This window comes from Coloeus monedula, assembly GCF_965178545.1.
Source record: "Coloeus monedula genome assembly, chromosome: 21".
NCBI classification, from domain to species: Eukaryota; Metazoa; Chordata; class Aves; order Passeriformes; family Corvidae; genus Coloeus; species Coloeus monedula.
The window spans coordinates 10,931,477-10,947,257 of NC_138801.1; the positions used below are offsets into that span (position 1 = coordinate 10,931,477).

Below are 15,781 nucleotides of genomic sequence, written 5' to 3' on the forward strand. Positions count from 1 at the left end.
GAAGGAGAGATGGATGGATGGATGGATGGATGGATGGATGGATGGATGGATGGATGGATGGATGGATGGATGGATGGCAGGAAAAAATGATGGATGGCAGGATAGAAAAATGATGGATGGCAGGATAGAAAAATGATGGATGGAAGGATAGAAAAACGATGGACAGAAGGAAGGGTGGATGGGATGAAGGAGGAGAGCTGGGAGCTGGCCTGGTTCAGTCCCTACTGCTGCTGAGGGCATCCTTCCCAGCCCTGGGTTCTGAGCTGACAGGGAACAGATGTGGCAGCAGGTTGGTCCCTCCAAAAACACCCGTGGTCGCCCCAGCACATGCCCGTGGGAGAGGTCACGCAGGAGCAGGGTAGGCAGCATCCAAGAGCAGGGACAGCCGTGGCACCCTGGCACACAGACCCCGCAGCCACGGGCTAGTCCGTCCTATCCTGCGGGGGTACGAGGGGCAGAGGTGCGGAGGTGACCCGTGTATGGCTGGGGGCGGGAGGGCGGCTAGGCAGGCAGCTCGAGGGGAGCGAGGGTTCCGCAGTCCCTGGGGCAGCACGCCCGCTCCGGACAGGCCGCGCCGGGGCCTCTCCTGCCGGGATGAGCCGGGCGCGGGCCGCGCTGCGCCGGGGCCGCCGTGCGGGCGGAGCGGGCGGGCCCGCCGGTGCCTTTAAGGGGCGGCCGCCGCGGGCCGGGGGCGGTGCTGGTGCTGCGCAGGGTCGGGGCGGGTGCGGCGGAGCCAGGCCCGGGCCGAGGCCGCTCTGCTTCCTCGCAGCCCACGGCAAGCAGTAGTCGGGTTGGGAGGGGATGGCGGTGGGCGGCGGGTGACCGCGGAGCTGAGCGCGGCGCGGCCCTTCGGCGGGGCCGGCCCGGCCCGACCCGACCATGGGGTTCCTGCATCAGCTCCATCTTCTGCTCTGGAAGAACGTGACACTGAAGCGGCGCAGTCCGGTGAGCGGGGGCGGAGGGGCCCTGCAGCCCCAAGGGGCGAGGCCGAGTCTCGCGTGGAAGTGGTGCCGGGGCGTCCCCCCGGTCCCTTGGCCCGGCGGTCCGCCCGCCTCGAGCTGCCCGTGCACGAATGCTCCGGCCCGGCGCACCCGCCGTGCGGCAGCAACAGCTGCGGCTCTCCCGCTCCGCTGTGTCCGTGGGGTCGACCGGGCCCGGGGGCCGCAGGAGGAGCCCGGCACCGAGGTTGGATGTCGCCCCCACCGGGTGGGATCGTTCCCGAGCCTCGGTACCCGCCGGGTATAAATAGGTTTTCAGCCCATATGTGGGTCGGAGCCGCCTGTCTTCCGTGGGCTGGAGAAGAGCTGCGCTTCGCGGGGTTGGGGGCCAGAGAGCTGGTGTGTGTCCCTCCCGGGTTGGCAGAAGGGGCAAGATGGCATCGACCGTGCTGTGACCTCGGGGCCGCTGTCACCTTGTCGAGGCTCCCTGTGTGGGGTCGGCTGTCAGTCCTGCGAGGGAGCCGCGGACCGAGGGACCCCGCGGCCGTGGGCAGGGGGTGGGTGAGCGGCCCGAGGGAGCCGGTTATTTTTAGCGGGTGGGGGAGGGGAGCGAGCTGCTGCTCGCAAGCTGGCATCGCTTTTCTCTTCCCCTCCCAAATATCCTGCAGGCCCGATCCTGCTGTTCCTCGCCGGCAGCCGCCAGCACCACACCCTGTGGCCCGGTGGCCGGAGCAGCAGAGGCCCCTGTGACAGGAGCAGGGCCGAGCCTGGCGCTGCAGGCAGGTTTCCCTGCACGGGCAGCCCCTGTGCCCCCAAAATGGATGAGGGGGATGATGCTCTTTGGCTGAGTCATCTCCGCTCTTTACCCTGAGCAGAGCTGCGTGGCACGACAGGGGCTGCCCCGGACCCCTGCCCACAAGAATGAGCAGCCTGGCACAGCTGGGCCCTGACACATGCCCACTGACCCAGCCCTGGCTGCCGTGGCCATTGGGTTACAGAGTGGGGGTGCACGCAGCTTTTGGGGACTCATTTCTGGGCAGTGTGGGGGTGCAGCACAGGAGGCTGTGGCTGGAGGAGGAGGATGAGGAGCCCAGGGCCCATCACCTCCATGTGTATGGACTGTTGCTGGAGTGCCGCTGCTGCAGTCAGGGTGGCAGGCTATGGAGCAGCCCCTCCTTGCCCACCCAGCGATGCAGTGTGTGCATGGGGTGCGCAGGGGACCAGCCGTGTGCCAGGACGAGAGCTGGTCCCAGTGCCACTGCTCATGGATGGATTTGGTGCAGTCCCTGGGACAGCTGTGCCCTGAGGATGTGCATGCCCAGTGTGTGTCACCTCCTTCCCTGTGCTGCTGCTGTGTGTGAATTCCAGAGTCACTTGGTGTCCCTGGTCTGTGCAGGGGCCATCATCCTGCCCACTCCTGGGGGAGCTCTGCCCTCTCTTAGCAGTGCTGGGCTGAGCTGCCAGTGCTGGCTGGCCAGGGCATAGCCAGGCCCTGTGTGGTGGCTGTGCCTGGCATCCAGCAGTGGGTTCCCCAGTGCAGGTCTGCCCTGGCAGTGGCCACAGATGGATGTTTCACTGAGAGAAGCCAGCTCCCTCTGGGGTGATCTTACTGCAGCAGCCAGAGACTGGGGGATTGGAGCAGGGAAGGGGGGATGCACTAGCCCATTCTCCTGCTAGGTGTTCACCCAGGGGCAGGCAGAGTTGGGGGTTTCTGGGCTTCTCCCAGCCTCAGAGAGAGAGTGTGGGCACCAGCAGCTGCCTTTTAGCACAGCCTGGTGCTGCAGGTGCTCCCCTGGGGTCAGTCCTTGCCACCATGTACTCCCCTCCTGGCAATAGGTGGAGCAACAAACCCAATGCTGCAAGATGGGGTGGGAAGCAGAGACCCCAGGTTTGACTGGGGGCTCTGGGCTGGGACTTGAGAGCTGGAGCAGTTCTGTGTTCTGCCCGTGAATGCTGGTGGCCTGGGGGTGCCTATGGCAGCCCTGGGGATTGCTGGTTGTGCCTTGAATCTGCTGGGATGAGAACTGTTAAAGGATGGGCTCTCCCATGACTTTGGTATCTGGTTTAAACCCATGTTGGATGTAAACTTAGCAGGTGCTCTCTCAAAAGTCACCACAGGCACAGTTCAGGGTGTTCACCCACCTGCCCCGGGGCTCTTTGTGCCCGTTCATTTGGGATGGGCAGGCAGCCACAGCTGGAGCTCCCCATGATAGTAGTGTGCTGCCAGTTTTCTTGGTCATGGGGAAGGGTTGGTGGGCAGGTCAAGGCTCTTTTGGGGGAATGGTGTGAGCAGTTCTGTGCTGTTTTGGTGCTGCAGCACATTGGTGGGGCTCCCTGTACATGGGCCCTGGGATGAGGGAAGGGGTACAGGGAGAGCTGACAGCAGCATAGCTATTCTGCCCTGTGCAGGATCTGTGCCTTCTGCTCTTTGTCCTGAAGACGGAAAACTCTCTCCACACAGGAGCTGGCAGATCTGTCCCTTCCCCCTGGCTGGTGGCAACAGAGCTGGAGGGAAACTGATGCTGCCAGAAGAAGGAAGGCTGATGTTTGGGGTGCTGGGGGCCTGTAACAGTGCCTCTGCTGGGGTGCAGTGTCCCTAGAACCCTGTGCCTGTGGTGCTGGGAGGATGCTGGTACCGGATCCTGCAGCAGGAATCAGTTGGGTGCTGCCCTGGCTCTGAGTGCTCTTTGCCCCCTCGTTGTTTGCAGCAGGTGTGGGGAGGAGAAGCACGGGTGTCAGGCGTGTGCTGGCCCAGCAGTGTCCCTGTGAGTCCCTGTTGGCAGGGCAGCCGGGGGCACCTGTTGCAGAGCACCTTCCTCCTCTGGCTGCTGGCATGACCCTGTGCTCGGGTCAGGCATCTTGTGCCAGTGGAAGGGTGGCCATGTCGCAGTGCTGTGTGGCTCTGGGACAGGGCACTGGTGATGACATACCCCCTCAGCCCACACGGGTGCCTGGCTGACACCGCAGGGATAGGGAGAACCGTGGTGGATGTTCCTGGGTCCTCAGCTCAGGAGCTGCTGGCAAACCCCAGAAGGGATTTCTTCCTCCTCCAGCCTCCCCACGGCAGGACCCCAGGCTGCTTAGCCAGGGCTGTCAGGGGTGGGGATGTGCCCATGCTGGAGACAGGGGGTAGTGGGACAGGAGGTGATGGACATAACTGGCAGTGACCAGTGGCAGAGGTGAGGGCAGCCAGGCCTTGGCAGGATGGGAGTTGGCAGTCCCTGGACCTGGGCTTGTCCATCCCCATGGGGCAGGTGACCTTGAGGAAGCCTTTCAGGCTCACACCTGGGTGGTGGCCATCAGTGAGTGTCCATGGTCAGGTCCCCATTGGAGCTGGGGGGCTTGGCACAGCCTAATGCACTTTGGGGCCTATCTTGCCCCAGAGCTCTCGTGCTCATCTTTACCAGTGACCATGGCTTTACCTGCCTGTGCTTTCTGGCTGTGGGCAAAAGTGGGCGTTTAATGGTGATTAAAGTCTGGAGCCATGAAAATTTAAAGGTATTTCTGCAGCCTTAAAATGCTATTGGAAAAGTTGGATCCTGCAAGAGCTGAGAGCCCCATCCCTCAGGGATGCTGCAGGCCAGCATCTGTTGCCAGTTCCTGCTGGCACTGTGGGCAGCACTGGGATGGGAAGAGAGGCTGGCAGGGAGTAGGCAGCAGCTCCATCCTCCCATGAGGAGCACAGGCAGACCCTGCCCTGTTCTCTGGGGGGTATGTGTGGGGATTTTGGATGCTGTGTGTGATGCTGCTTCACCTGTGTCGGAGCCTTGCAAGTGCCAGGCTATGGGAGAGGGGGGCTGACGTGGCAGGTTTGGGGTGCAGGGGTGTCACTGGAGTTGCCAGCTTGAGAGTCTTAGGATGGGGGTGCCCAGCCCCTGGCTGCCCCTCTCCCATGCCATGGTGGCTGGAGGATGTGGCTGTGGGCATCAGGCATTGCTTGGGGACAGGCAGGAGGGAACTGAGCAGACTTTTGGGTGGCAGCGATGGACAGGAAGAGCTGCCTCTGCCTGGCCTGGCTGTCCCCATGACTACTGGGACATGAGTGCTGCCACATCCTGGGGACACCAGTGGAGGTGTGCATTTGTCCATGACCTGATGCCCATGTCCATGCTGACCCTGGCTCCAGCACATATCCCAGCTGTCCCAGTGCTGGCTGGAGGTGGGCATGGTGGCACCGTTGTGCTGGGCTGGGCTGTTTGCTCTGCTCTGTTTGCACCACTGTCCTGTGGTGCTTGTCTGGCCTTTTGACCTGGCTGTGTGGGAGCTGTGTGTTGCAGCAGGCACTGCTGCCTCCTGCTTGGCCTCTCGCTCCCATCTGATGGTGTGGCAGAGGATGGGCACAGGCATTGAATCACTGTCCCAATGCTCCAGGAAAGACATGTCCCCCTGCCAGGGGCCAGCACCCTGCTGTGGCGTCCATCCCAGCTCTGCCTCCCTGCCAGGGGAGCTGGGCAGGACCCTGCCTCCAGCCAAGGGCAGGGCCAAATGTGGGACAAGTTACCCCACTGTCTGTAGGGTGGCAGGTGGACACCCGGCACTTGTGCAAACCTGGACAGCACCTATGACCTCATCCAACCAGGCTGAAATGAACATGTGGCAGGGGATGTAGAAGGAGTGAATGCCACCATCCAGGAGCTGTCCCTGGCCCCACAGCCACTGTCACCTGGTGCAAGGGCTCCTGGGACCAGTGTCCCACCCTTGGTCCTGCACCTGTGCCCTCATCAAGAGAGGAGGGAGGCAGGGGATGGGTGGGAGGGCAGGGCAGACTAGTTGGTGCAATCATGGCCAGCTGGTGGCAGGGATGGGCCCCTCTCTTCTCCTCTCCTACCTTCTGGGGAGCATTTCCTTCTCAGCTGCTTGCATCCTGGCCATTCCTCCTTGCTTCCTCACACAATCCCAAAATATTCCCCAGTGTCTTGCCCCTGGGGGCAGGGACCCCACCATCCCCAGGCTGTGCTGGTGTCCCTGCCAGGTGCCTGTCTGGAAGGCTGAGGCTCCCTTGGGCCCCACTGCATGCCAGTGTCCCACTGTGGGTATGGAGCAGCCCTGGCTTCCCCACCTCTGGGAAGTTCCCATGGGGGCAGCTCTGGGGACCAGGGGGGCCAGGATCAGTCCCAGAGGTGCAGACTGGTAAACAGCCATCTGCTACTATGTCTGCCCATCACCATATCCCTCTGGGTGCCAATAGGTGTGGGTCAGCCTGCTGTGACACTGGGGTATGTGGCAGTGCAAAGGGGCTGGGGACAAGGGACATCTCTGCAAATGGAGGTGAACGAACGTCAATGACCCCTGTCAAAAAAATAAATAACAACAAGCAGGTTCCTTGCCTCCAAGGACAGTCCCCACATGAGCCTGGTACAGCCCAGTGTGGGGGTGTGGGGATGGTCCCCCCAGTGCCCGGGCACAGAGGCCCCGTTGTGTGCCTGGTAAACAGGCAGGGGGCGGGGCGGGGGCCCGGCACAGCAGTGTGTGTCAGGGTGTCCCCTGCTAGCGTGCCTTGTGCAGGAACAGTGACACCAGGGACTCTCCCTGGGACTGGTGTTGTCAGAAAGATGAGGAGTCTCTGGTACTGCTCCTGGGGCATTTTCCATCCCCTCCAGCCCTTCTTCCTCTGGTCTCTGCCTCTTCCAAAACCAGGAACTCTGATGTGGCGAGGGCAGCATGGGCAGCAATCATGAGTGCAGTCGTGCTCATCCCACAGCAGTAGCACTGTGGCCATTTGCTGGCAGGAACCCACGTGCAGGGGTCCCCCTGCTCACTGCCATTTGGGGCTGCTCTGACTTTCTTGACCGAGCGCTGGCAGCCCCTGAGTGAGGCAGCATGGAGGTGATGTTGGAGACAGGGGGGCTTGACCCTGTCACCTGTTGGCAGCTTCATCCTTCCAGGCAGGTCTTGCCATGTTAAACTCCATTCTTCCCACCCCATGGGCTTGCTCATTGGCGCTGATCGCTGGTGGGAGGCCGGTGTGGGTGGTGTAGCAAGCACCTTCCCAGCAGTGGAGCTGGGCCCTGCCCTGCCCATGGTGGCAGCAGGTTTTGGGGTCTCAACAGCTGCCTTGGGTCTCATCTGGCCCTGGAGTTGGCTCACCTCACCTTGTGCTTCAGTTTCTGAACCTGCAGTTGTTCTCTGCTGCTGGGCAGTGGGGCCGTGATGTGTCCAGGCACGCCGGTGCAAAGTGGCAGCAGCTGTGCTGGCAGTGTGCCTGGTGCTTGCTCCTGCCCATGGCTGGAGATGCTGATGCCTATCCCCAGGGCCTCTGGGCATGGAGCCTAGCCTGGAATTCTGAGCCACTGTGGCCAGGAATTCCTGGGGATTTGCTGTTATTTACCACATGCTGCCAGTGGAAATTCTTTGCAGCCAGAGCCTTTTGGGAGGGCATGGAAGGGATGCCAGGATGGCACAGTTGCACCTGGAGCTAGTGCCAGGGGCTGGCTGAACTAAAGGTCTACCCTCTGCTATTAGACTCAGCTGTTGGACCTGGTGACATCCAACAGTGGCACAAGTGACAAGGGAGCATCATGCCGCTCCAGGCTGTGAGGGCACTAGCCTTCAGGACTTGAGGTGGTCTCCCTGGGCAAGCCCAGCTGTAGTGGACCACCACGGCTGGGCTCAATCCCCAGCACCCTGTTGGCACTGCTGGAGGAGGGATCCATCCCTTCTGTGTACCCTGCCCTGTCCTGCAGTGCTCTGGACAGGGTGGAGCAGGCAGGAGGTTGTGGGATGCCCAGGAAGCCGTTTGCTGCTGGCTGAGCTGTGACAGAGCCACCAGCCATCTGCAGAGTGTGGACACAGTGCTGCACTGCACCAGTGCCTGGGGACCCCTGTACTGCCCATGCTTCTCCCTGGTGGCTGGGTTCTGTCCCTAAGCATTGTGTTCCCTCTGCTCTGTGTCATCCCCAGTGGGTGCTGGCCTTTGAGATCTTCATCCCCCTGGTGCTCTTCTTCATCCTCCTGGGGCTGCGGCAGAAGAAGCCAACCATCCCTGTGAAGGAAGGTGAGTCCCACCAGGGCGGTGCTTGGGGCGCTCCCACACTTGGGGGCACCCTGAGTCTCTGGGGAGATGCTCCAGCCTGGGGGCAGGGGGGACCTCGAGAGGCCTTTTGGGAGACATTGCACTGGGCAGGGGCTACAGCCAAGGACTGGTGGGGCAGACATGGTGGGTGGAAGTAGCAGTCTGTCCCAGTCTGGGGAGGCTCCCCTGGGGATGGCAGCACTAACCAGCCTGTGACTGTCATCAGCACGGACATTTTGCACGGGGAAGGGTGAGCCGGATGGTGCTGGAACAGTCACAATCCCCTCGAGTTCTCGAGGGTCAGTTGGAGTGGCTCTGGGAAGGGCTCCCCAGTGAGGGGGAAAGTGACTTACAGGAAGCCCTGTGCCTGGCCCTGGAGGGGGCCAGAGGCCTGGCAGGATGATAAATTGATGGGACCAGAGCTGAGGACTCGGGGAGAATTCCAGCTGGAACTTTGGCCTGGGCTCTGGTGCCTGCAGGCTGTGCTGCTGGGAGGAGGCAGTGGAGTGGAGCTGCCAGCTTGCAAGGGCCTGTGGATGCCCACCTTGATGGGTGCCCTGGCACAGGTGGCACAGCAGAGCCAGGGGAGATGCTGGGCACTGGTGGTGACCCCAGGTAACGATGGTCTGAGCCTGTGTTTCAGTGTGTGCCGGCGAGGGAGAGCCCAGCTGCCAGTGCGGTCCGGCTGCAGCAGGCACTGCCCGGGTTCCTGCCCCGGCGCTGACGTGCGCTCCGTGTTGTGTGGTTTTTGGTTTGGTTTTTGTTCTTTTTTGCTCATGTTTTCTTTTTCTCTCCCACCATCTCCCCTGCCCGCCTGCCCTTCATGCCTCAACTGCATGCGCCAGTCTGTAAGTTGGTGGGACGGGTGGGCGCCTCCCCCCATTCCCTTGCCAGTGCAGGCCTCGTAGTCTGGGGAGGAAGAGCCTGGTTTAGATCAACTCACTCTGGCCTAATCCATGCCTCTGTAACCCTCTTGCCTTCCTCCACAGCTGGTGAAGATGAGCTTGGGCAGCACAGTATGGCCCCTGCCTGCTCCTCGCTGGGGACTGACCAGCCATGGTGGTGTACCCCCTTGGCTGATGGTGCTGGGTTCCCCAAGTGCTGGGGCCACTGGTGGGCATGTCCCCGGCCTCCTGGGCTTCACAGGGCTCTCCAGGCCAGGTGGAGGCTAGTCTTACCCCTTCTTCTTGCCTCTCTCCTAGGGCAAGGTCTGCTGGGTCCTGTCACCCGTGTGGTGGCCTGTGGTCACCCAGTCTTGGCCAATCACCAAGGGGTTGGGGCTGGCTCCCACCCTGGCACCACCACCAGGTCCCTGTCTTGGCCCCTCATGGCTGGGACAAGCTGGGATGTGGCACTAGAGGAGCCTCAAGTGCAAGGATGCCGTGCATTGACTTTGTCACCAAACTGTGGCATGGCCACCAGTGTGGGTCCCACCACCCCAGCAGGCTGCTGGCCCATCCCATGCTGCACCTGTCTCTTGTTCCTGCCAGAAGCCCATCTTCACCAGTCCCTGCCGACTGTGGCCATGCTAACAGCACTGACCTATCTCTAACCACAGGGTCATCGGATGGGTGGTGAGAGCAGGGTCCCTGCCTGGCACTGCACGGTGACAACCTGTGCTCCCCATCAGGCAGGGGCATTCTGGGCTTGCCCTGCCCTGGGGAGGGACATGGGAGGGTCCCAGCAGGGATGATGGTTCAGTGTCAGTGGAGGGGGGAAGGTTTGCCAGCCCTTTGCTGCTTCTTGTTTCTTCCATGTTCTCGTTCTGTGTCTCCATTTCCACCCACCTCCAGCCGCCGCACGTCGGGGCAGCCGGGTTGGGGGGAGGCTGGGGGCTCTGGGAGCTGCAGGTGACGACTGTTTTCCCTGTCGTATTCTTCCTCCTTTTCCTCTGGAGATCCACAGCTGCCTCTGAGGCTACTAACAGGAGAGGCTGGGAGCCTGGAGGAGGTTGGTGGCCACCTTGGGGGCAAGCAGCAGAAATTGGCATCATCATGGGACTCAAGGGACCCATCACCCAGGGCAGAGTGGGTGGGGGCAAGAGGGCTGGAGCCAGGGGTGCTGGAGCTGCCTGCAGCCCCACAGAGTCACCAGCCAGGACTGCCCTGATGGGAAAACTGCTGACTTCTGACCATGGCCACCAGCCTCCCATGGGCTCACAGACCCCAGCGTGTGCTTTTCTGAACTGAGTGTCTGTTTCTCTGGTGGCCCCCTTCCCCTCCCTGCCTCTTTGTCTCTCCTCCCCGCTGCCTGCACTTTCCTTGGCCTCTTCTGCACTCTTACTGGCTCCAGCTTTCTACACGGCGGCCCCGCTCACGTCAGCCGGGATCCTGCCGGTCATGCAGTCCCTGTGCCCCGATGGCCAGCGTGACGAGTTTGGCTTCCTGCAGTACTCCAACTCCACGTGAGTCCTGCCCTCACCATGCACTTCCACTCCCACCCCTCATGCTCCCGCACAGAGCCTGCCCCTTTCCATGCTGGTGCTGCCACCCTGGGGCTGAGGCAGAAGCACTTTTGGCATCCCCCAAAGTGCAGACCACCGTGTCCTCAGGGTGCAGGGGACACCTTGGTCTATTCTGCTGTGGGCTCCCAGGTGTTCGGTGCTGGGAGAAGGATGGAGGTGGCCCCTGGAGACACCTTGAGGTGCTGGGGCTCTCCTCTGAACCCTGGCACACTGGATTCAGTGCGCAGGCAAGGGCAGTGGTGCCCCGTTTCAGACAGGACTGCTGTCCCCTGCACCTGAAGGGCTGTTTCCCCCAGAGCTCTGGGGAAGGTGTCCCCATCCCTCTGTCCCTGAAGCCAGGGTGGTGCTGGACTCTCACAGGGTGACACAGATTCTGGAACACCTCAGCGAGGCAGTAGAGCAAAGCAGCCTCTTCGACCCACAGCACCCAGGACTGGAGGAGGAGCTAGAGTCGCTGCGCCGGCACCTGGAGGCTCTCAGCAGCCCTGAGCCCAGCTCCATGGAGACCCACTTCAGCAGCCGAGCAGGTGGGTTGTGCTTTGCCTGCCCCACCTGCCTGTGTGGGCAGGGACAGAGTGCCAACTTGCCTGGCACCCAGCAAAGTGGTGGTGTGTGGGGCAGTGCCCTGCCACTGTCCTGCATCACTGCATCGGGCCAGCTCTGGGGCCATGCCGTGTCCCTGATGCTGGTGGGCTGCTCTGACACCCCACCTTGCTCCTTGGCAGGGTCCGGCTTCACACTGGCGTGGGCGGCCAAAGACCAGGGCGAGCTGCGGCGCTTCCTGATGCAGAACTTGTCCCTCCCCAACAGCACAGCTGAGCTGCTCCTGGGCTCCAGCATTGACTTGCGGGAGGTGGGTGACCTCTGGGCTTTGCAGGGGTCTGTGCTGCCCCGTGAATGGCAACCAGCTGGGATTTATCCTACCCTGCTCCACTTGGCACACCTGGCAGTCCTGCTCTCATCTTGATGCAGGTGTACCGCCAGTTTTTTGATTCCTTTCCTTTGGTACCTGATGAGACCCATGAGCGAGACCTGTGGGATGGGTTTGGCCCCAGCAAGAAGATGACACAGCTGGAGGTGAGGAGCGGTGCTGCATGCAGGGGACATGGTGGGGTAGAGCCCGTCCTCTTGTCCCCTCGATATCCCATCCCAGGTGATCTGGGGCAGTAGAGGGCTGTAGAGGGGCTGTGGCAGAACATTGTCAGGGGGCAGAGCAGCAGCAGGGATGGCTGGTGTCCATCCTGGAGCTGTGACCAGTTCCCCTAGGGTTATGAGACACACCAGTGCCTATGCCTGGGTTTGCCATTGCAGTGGGGGTTGGCACTGCCTGGTTGGTGGCTGTAGAGGGAGCGGGGGAAATTGTTCCCCCCATGTGTCTGGCATGTGGGAGACCCTGCCTCTGCACATCCCTTTTCTTCCCCGCGCCCCCCCCCCCCCCCCCACCCCCGTGGAGACCATGGGTGCTGTGGGGCTGTTCATGTATGCTTGGGGACACACAAGGATGGGGGTCTGGGGGGAGGCCCCATCCCACCAGCCATCCCCATTCTTCGTCTTGCAGAAGAGCCTCCCCAGTGGCTGGAGGAGCCTGCAGGAAGGGCTGGTTCACAGGGTGCTGCGGGACCCGGTGGCAGCCCCACGCCGGCTGGCGCTGCTCCGCATTCTCTCCCAGGCTCTGGGCCTCACCAGCGCTGCTGTGGCACCTGTCATCTCTGATAGCCCCCAGGCCTTTGTCGCTGAGATGGAGGTGAGCACCTCGCGGGGCAACCTGGGCTGCTCTGCCAGAGTGGGCACTGCAGCGCTGTCCCTACAACTTCCTGCCCTGTAGAGTGTCCTCTTCACTGGGCCAGTGCTGGAGCAGCTGACGTGTGAGCAGAACCCAGGGGGACTCCGCCGCCTGCTGCACGTGTCCCCCAGGCAGCAGCCGCTGCTGGCAGCGTACCGGGCACTGGCCTGCAATGGCAGCCGAGCCACCCGCCAGGAGCGCTTTGCCGCGCTGGCCACCGAGCTCCAGGAGCAGCTGGACACCCCCAAGATTGTCAGCAGGGTGAGAGCTGAGCAGGCGGGGCAGGCTGGTGGCAGGAATGATACTTGGGCAGAGGTTTCTACTCAGCTAGCATTCTGTTGGGATGGGGAGCTGTTATATGGCCTGGCTTCTCCTGATCACCCCCTTCCCTGACATGAGCACCCCTTAACCTACCTGCTGGGTAATATCCCAGGTGATTTCCTCTCTAGCACTTGTTTGGACACTGCCTGTTGGATGGGACTGAGCGTCTCCAACACGTTCCAGTGTGTCCCTGCCAGCTTCTCTCCCCAGGACCAGCAAGGCTCTTGGTGGCACAGCTCAAGGCTGGCTCTGAGGTCCCACTCCATGTCCCACCCAAGCTTGGTCCTTTGTAGAAGCAGAGGACCACCCTTCTTCCTGTCTTGAATGATACCTCCTGTCCTAACCCAAGTCCCTGCCAGCATTTGCCACCATTCTCACTGCCTCATAGCCACAGGTGCACAGCAGTGAGTCCAGGGCCTTTCCTGGGCACAGCTCCAACCTTTTAACCAAGAAAGTGGAGTTGCTACTGCTTGAGGTCCCCATTGGTCCCTTCCTAATGGCAAGGAGAACCCTTTGTTGTCCCAGCAATGAGTAACTCCTTGTCCACTCATCCTGACAGCTGAAGCTGGAGGAGGTGAACAGCACGGCCACCCAGCACCGCCTTCGTGCCGTCCTCGAGGACCTGGTGGAGATGGAGAAGGTTCTCCGGGACGTGGACATCCTCTCAGCACTGGCCAAGCTGCTGCCCAGGGGAGCCTGTGCCAGCAAGGCCCCACCGCCCACTGCCAACAGCACCAGCTGGGCCGGCACCAATGCCACGGCCGGCAATGCCACTGCAGAGGAGGAGGAGGGTGCCGGGGAGGGTCCTTCCGGCAGTGACAACCCCCAGGGGCAGTTCTCAGCATTCGTGCAGCTCTGGGCGGGGCTGCAGCCCATCCTCTGCGGCAACAACCGGTAGGAGTGCTAGGGGATGGCTCCAGGTTCTCCCTGCACAGGCCAGGGGTGTTACCCCTTGCCGAGTAGGCAGGTTGGGTGCTGGACCGCAGCCTTGTGCTGCAGCCGAGGATGCTCCCTGTGTTGGGCAGCACCATGCAGGCACTGGAGTCAGTGTGAAGGCTTGTCATGGGCAGTGGTGGGGGCTACCTGCAGCAAGGGGTGCTGGGCCTGAAGCAGAGTGGACAGCCTGAGCTCCCTTTGCAGGACCATTGAGCCTGAGGCACTGAAGCAGGGCAACATGAGCTCGCTGGGCTTCACCAGCAAGGAGCAGCGGAACTTGGGCCTCCTTGTGCATCTGATGACCAGCAACCCCAAAATCCTGTATGCACCTGTGGGCACTGAAGTTGACAAAGTCATCCTGAAGGTGAGGATGCATAGGCCGGGGCCCCTGTCCTTCTCCCACCAGTCCTGCTCTGCAGATGGGCTGTGTGGCAGGGAAGAGGTTTACTGCCAGACACAGGCAGCTCCCACAGGCAGTGGGAGGTGGGCAGGTGTCTCCATGGCTGCTAGCCATCCCAGAGAGCAGGAAGCCCCTGCCTCTGCCTGTTGTGTGACCTTTGCCTGGCCCCCAGGCCAATGAGACCTTCGCCTTTGTGGGCAACGTCACCCACTACGCCAAGGCATGGCTGAACATCTCCCCTGAGATCCGAGCCTACCTGGAGGAGGGCAGGCTGCAGAGGCGCATCCGCTGGCTCCAGCAGGTAGGACGGTGTGGTGAGGATGAGCCTGCCTGGGATTTACTGCTCAGGCAGTGGAGAAGGCATTGTCCTCCCCCCAGATACCCTGTTACTTCTTCATGGGGTACTCCCTGGTACCCACCTTGCTCATGTGGAGGCTAGTCTGGATCCCTGCGCAGTGTGCACGCTGTCCCCCATCCCCAGGAGGAGCTTTGGGCCCTACCTGTGTCCATGGGGAGGACAGTGACCTGAGAGGCAGGGCATACCCCAGCTTCTCCCTCCCATGTCTTCCTTTCTTGTCTCAGTTGACTGCTGACCTCCACAAGCATCCAGAGATCCTGAATGTCTCCGACAGTGATGTTCTCCACAACTTCCTCAACGGCAACTTCTCCCTGCCCAATGCCAGCGTCCTGCTCCAGCAGCTGGATACCATTGACAATGCTGCCTGTGGCTGGGTCCACTTCATGGCCAAGGTGAGGTGGAGCCCACCTGTGGGAAGGTTGAACCACCCACAGCCAGACTCTGTTGGGCTGAAGAGGGTCAGATCCACTGAGACTTTTTTAAGAGCATGGGACAGGAGCCCTGGGGGAGGTGGTGGCTCCTGCAGTGTCCAGAGGAGCTTTGGGGTAGATGTCTAGGGTGGAAGTGCTCACACACTGTTGACTTCAGGGGCTGGGGCTGGCTTTGGGTGGCACATGCTGTGGAGTGTGCAGGCTCTGTGTGCTAGACCCATCCGGGGCCTTGGGATCTCGCTAGCCTGCTGGAGCATGTCCAGAGAAGGGCACTGGAGCTGGGGAAGGTTCTGGAGCACAGGTCTGATAGGGACGGACTGAGAGAGCTGGGGGACCTCAGCCTGGAGAAAAGGAAGCTCAGGAGGGATCTTTTAAGTCTCTACAATTACCTAGAAGGATGTTGCAGCCAGGTAGGGGTTGGTCTTTTCTCCCAGGTGACAGGACAACAGGAAACAGCTTAAAGTTGTATCAGGGGAGGTTTAGATTGGATTTTAGGGAGAACTTCACTGAAAGGGTGGTCAGCACTGCAACAGGCTGCCCAGGGCAGTGGTACTAACCCTGGAAGTGTTCAAAAAGTATGTGAATTTGACACCTGGGGACATGGTTTAGTGCTGGGCTTGAAAGTCTTTGGGTTAATGGACTCAATGATCTTAGAGGGCTTTTCCAATCTTAGTGATTCTATGATTCTCCTTCCACTAGGTCAGCGTGGACATCTTCAAAGGCTTCCCGGATGAGGAGAGCATTGTCAACTACACGCTGAACCAGGCCTATCAGGACAATGTCACGGTCTTTGCCAGTATGTCCCTGGGAACCAGCCCTTCTCAGGGGTCCCTGAAACTTTGCCTTTCTCCAGCTGAGCCCTGGAGCCACTGGCTTCAGGATGTGGGTCACTTGGTGCACGTTTTGGGTGGATGAGGGGGCTGAGCATCTCATGGTGCCCATCTTCTGCCCCATGCTGCTGTCCTGGCTCTCCCACTCCCACGGCCTGCTGTCTATGTGCCCTCGCATCCCATGGGGGTCTCACATCCCTGGCCATGCCACCTGTCTCATCCATGGCAGCCCTCACGGTGCCCTCCCCATCCCTTCCTGCTGCTGTGGGTCAGCTGATGTGGCTGTCCCCCTGTGGACTCTCTGCCTC

At 61.4% G+C, this 15,781-nt stretch overlaps 1 protein-coding gene across 5 annotated transcripts in view; it reads left to right on the forward strand.

Moving 5' to 3' along the window:
• The first annotated feature begins 725 nt into the window (after window positions 1-725).
• Window positions 726-15,781, forward strand: part of ABCA2 (ATP binding cassette subfamily A member 2) — a 34,123-nt gene continuing 19,067 nt past the window's right edge. For all 5 annotated transcript variants that reach the window (XM_082295364.1, XM_082295366.1, XM_082295368.1 and 2 more), the window contains exons 1-13: window positions 726-945; window positions 7,839-7,932; window positions 10,243-10,354; window positions 10,775-10,941; window positions 11,140-11,267; window positions 11,387-11,491; window positions 11,973-12,158; window positions 12,240-12,458; window positions 13,078-13,412; window positions 13,659-13,818; window positions 14,027-14,155; window positions 14,437-14,604; window positions 15,343-15,439. In XM_082295364.1, coding sequence (XP_082151490.1) covers window positions 880-945; window positions 7,839-7,932; window positions 10,243-10,354; window positions 10,775-10,941; window positions 11,140-11,267; window positions 11,387-11,491; window positions 11,973-12,158; window positions 12,240-12,458; window positions 13,078-13,412; window positions 13,659-13,818; window positions 14,027-14,155; window positions 14,437-14,604; window positions 15,343-15,439 — 1,966 coding nt within the window. In that variant the 5' untranslated portion in view covers window positions 726-879. The remainder of the gene's footprint in view (window positions 946-7,838; window positions 7,933-10,242; window positions 10,355-10,774; window positions 10,942-11,139; window positions 11,268-11,386; window positions 11,492-11,972; window positions 12,159-12,239; window positions 12,459-13,077; window positions 13,413-13,658; window positions 13,819-14,026; window positions 14,156-14,436; window positions 14,605-15,342; window positions 15,440-15,781) is intronic.